The sequence below is a fragment of the Terrapene carolina genome, unplaced genomic scaffold (assembly GCF_002925995.2).
Source record: "Terrapene carolina triunguis isolate 2854851 unplaced genomic scaffold, T_m_triunguis-2.0 Scaffold26976, whole genome shotgun sequence".
In the NCBI taxonomy this organism is placed as follows: domain Eukaryota; kingdom Metazoa; phylum Chordata; order Testudines; family Emydidae; genus Terrapene; species Terrapene triunguis.
The window spans coordinates 1-3,408 of record NW_020691327.1 but is presented as its reverse complement, the minus strand read 5'-3'; the positions used below and the strand labels follow the sequence as shown (position 1 = coordinate 3,408).

The window sequence follows — 3,408 nt, the reverse complement described above, 5'->3', positions numbered from 1 at the left end:
ACAGATACCCCCATGGATGGGGGACCCCCCACCTCCCCTATGCATTACATCTGCCCCCTGCCCAGCTGGATACCCCGAGACCCCCCCCATTCCCAGGCCAGATTCTCTCCCCCCATGGGCCCTACATGCCAACTTCTGCCCCAGCCAGTGCCCCTTCTGCCCCGACCCCCCTAAGCTGGGGGTGGGGACTGTGACAGGGCCCCCTGGGGGGTTGGGGCCCCCTGAGGGACTGGACCAGTTTTGGGGGGGCAGGGGAAGTTATGCAAATATCTCCCATAATGTATGCAAATCGTCCAGATTTTATTGCAGCAGTGGGCGGGGGGGGGGGGGGGGCCTAGGCTGAGGCCCAGGAAATTGGTGTCCCGGGTGGGCTGCCCCCGCCCCGCCCCCGCCCCGCTCACCTTCTGGGAGAGGTGGAAGGCGGCGATGCCCAGAGGCCAGAAGCAGCAGAGCATGGAGAACACAGCCAGGCCCAGGTGATCCTGCGGCAGCATCAGGCCGAAGTCGCTGTCGCTGTCGCTCGACGAGTCGTTCTGGGCGGGGGGGGGGTGTTAATCCAGATCAGGGGGCTGGGGGGAGTGCGCTACCCTGGCGGCCACTGTTAACCCCAGGAGTCCTGGCTCCCAGCCCCCCCTGCTCTAACCACTAGCCCCCCCTCCCCTCCCCTCCCAGAGCAGGGCGAGAACCCAGGAGTCCTGGCTCCCAGCCCCCCCTGCTCTAACCACTAGACCCCACTCCCCTCCCAGAGCCAGGGAGAGAACCCAGGAGTCCTGGCTCCCATCCCCCCTGCTCTAACCACTAGCCCCCACTCCCCTCCCAGAGCGGGGATAGAACCCAGGAGTCCTGGCTCCCAGCCACAGAGCTGCATCAGAGGAGCAGAGCTCTGCAGACCCTGAACCCCAACACACACAAATCCTCCCCCCCACCGCCCAGCTTTCCCCCCAGCACCCCCCAAGACCCGCTCCCCCAGGCCCTGCCTCCCGGCCGCACTCTCCGGCCCGGCTGGGAGGCGACTGTCTCTGCCGGGCTGAGCCGGCAGCGCAGCCAGGGTCGGTCCCAGGGCTGGGAATCGCTCCGGCCCCTCGGCAGTGGTGGGATCAGCCAGGCCAGGGGCTGCCCCGCCCAGGCCTTCTCAGGACCCACCTGCCTGGGGGGGGCCCAGCCAAGCCCCCCACACTGTCCCCCTGCAACTGACTTCTGCACCAGTCCCAGGCGGCGTAGCTCCGGGGAGCCAGGCAGGGCCCCCCTCGTACCATTGTAAGCCTGGTACTGCCCCGGGGCCTGGGTCTCAGAGCCGGGGGGCCCCCAGACCCAGCGAGCGGGGAACCCCAAAGCACCCGCTGGGGGCTGGGTCATCCCCAGCCGGTGCCCTCCAGCTGCTGGCAGGGCTCGGCCGGATGCCTGGGTTCGCAGCCCCCCCTCACCTCGAACTCAGGCAGCAGCTCCCCGTCGCCCACTTCGCAGCAGACCGTGTGAATGTCCTTCTCCAGGCAGAGCTTCTTGGGGCGCTCGGCCGGCTCCCCAAAAGCCGTCTCGCAGTAACCCTGCTTCCTCCAGCTGGGGGGCTCCCCGGCCTTCCATGTGGGGCCCGGGTGGGGGGCCGGCTCGGGGCTGCCCAGCGGCTCCACTGTCCTCTGCAGGGTCCCGGCGTCCAGCACTTGCTGGGCCGGCTCGGGGGGCGGCGGGGGCAGGCGCCTCCAGCCGGGCCGAGCGAAGAAGCCGGGGTGTTCCCGCCGCGTGTCCCCCGCCGGGGCGCCCCCGGAGGACTTGGCCAGCAGCGGGTGCTGTAGTTCGTGGATGTTCTCCATGAGGCGGGGGGAGATCCCTGCTCCGGCAGCGGGTCCGACGGGGTCTTCGGCTCCCAGGTCACCTGGTGGGGGGGAGAAAGGGATAAGCATAAATCTGTAGGGGCGCAGAATGAGGAGACCCCCGGGCTGGCGCGTTGTCCCTGTGACGCACAAGGGGAAGGCCTCGCAGAGCTGGCCAAGGGACCCAGGAGTCCTGGCGCCCAGCCTCCCGCACTAACCACTAGACCCCACTCCCCTCCCCGAGACCCCGGGGGCCTGGACAAAGTCCAGCTGCTCCAGGAGAGGAAGAGACGTTTGGCGCAGTCGTCCGGGGAACCCCCGTCTGGGCAAATCAAAGAGCCGCTGGGGCATCCGTTAGCTAAACGCGGTGACCCTGAAATCAGGCAAAGCGGCCGAGCCGAGCCGAGCTGTGTCCGGACGCCGGGGCCCAGGTGCAGATCGGACCATGAGTTGCAACAGTGTCCCCCGTCCTTCCCCAGCGCAGCCAACATGAGACCGGCCGCTTGCCAGGCCCTGGGGGAAGGACGCTGCTCTCGGTAGTAAGTCTGTGAGCCAGAGCCGCAGCTGGGGCGACACGGCGCAGAGCCGGGCCCGCCAGCGGAGCAGTGCCGATCTCCGGCGGCCGACACACATTTCCCAGGGGTCCCTTGACACCCCCTGCAAACCGAACCTTCGATTCAACCCTGCCGAGATCCCACCCCCCACCCCCCCGGCCTGCCGACCGCCTCGATCCGCCACACGGGCCGGGCTCTGGGTGGACGCAGCCGGGATACCAGGGGAGATGGGTCCCTGGGCGAGCGATTCCTACCCTCCCTGCCTGCCCCACCCCAAAAATACACCCCCCACCCCATCCCCCCCTTCACCCGCAGCTCTGCTCCTGCCTGGGCTTTTCCTCCGGTTTAGTGCCAATGTTCTCGCTTCTGCGGCAGGAGCAGTTTTGCCGCTGAGAGGCAGGAGAGCGGTTTGGGCCTTCGGAGCAGCCGGGCGGTGGGGTCGGTGGCGGGAAGAGGAGGACTGGGGGGAGGTGGAGGAGGGGACGCGCCGAGTCCTGGGGGGTGCGGGCAGGGGAGGCCGGTATCTGGAGTCCTGGCTCCCAGCCCCCCCTGCTCTAACCACTAGGCCCCACTCCCCTCCCAGCCCACATCTAGCGAATCCAGCTGCCCGAGTCCATGCGCTCCCACCGCATCCGGACTTTGGCGAGGACTCGGGGCTCCAGGTGGTGCTGGGAGCCGTGTGAATCTGCCCCACTCTGGTGCGTGGGAAGCCGGCGGGTGGGGGGCAGGGGGAGGTTTCTCTCCTACTCCCTGGGCCAGCTCAGCTCCAGACTGGCCACCGGCGCCCAGCCCCGCTTCTGTGCCCCCCAGCAGAGGGCACCGCCCCTGCCCCACACCCCTGTCCCTTGCCCCGCGCCGACGGGTCAATCCACATCCCAGCCCGACGGGACTCCACCGGACCGAGGTCCCCCCCGCGGGCAGAGCCCCCGGCACCGGCCACGGGAACAGGGGTCGCAGCGTCGGCCCTGGGGCTACAACGTGCTCTGGGTAAACAGTCCGAGCTGGGGGGCTGCCCCACGGACCCCAATGGAGCGACCCCGACGGAC

General features: G+C 69.2%; 1 protein-coding gene across 1 annotated transcript in view; it reads right to left on the bottom strand.

Moving 5' to 3' along the window:
- LOC113408929 (transmembrane protein 91-like) overlaps positions 1-1,854 on the bottom strand; it is a 2,181-nt gene extending 327 nt beyond the window's left edge. The window contains exons 1-2 of the mRNA XM_026662399.1: positions 1,425-1,854; positions 402-533 (exon numbers count right to left, since the gene is read on the bottom strand). Of these exons, the coding sequence (XP_026518184.1) occupies positions 402-533; positions 1,425-1,808 (516 nt within the window). The 5' untranslated portion in view covers positions 1,809-1,854. The remainder of the gene's footprint in view (positions 1-401; positions 534-1,424) is intronic.
- Positions 1,855-3,408: the final 1,554 nt, after the last annotated feature.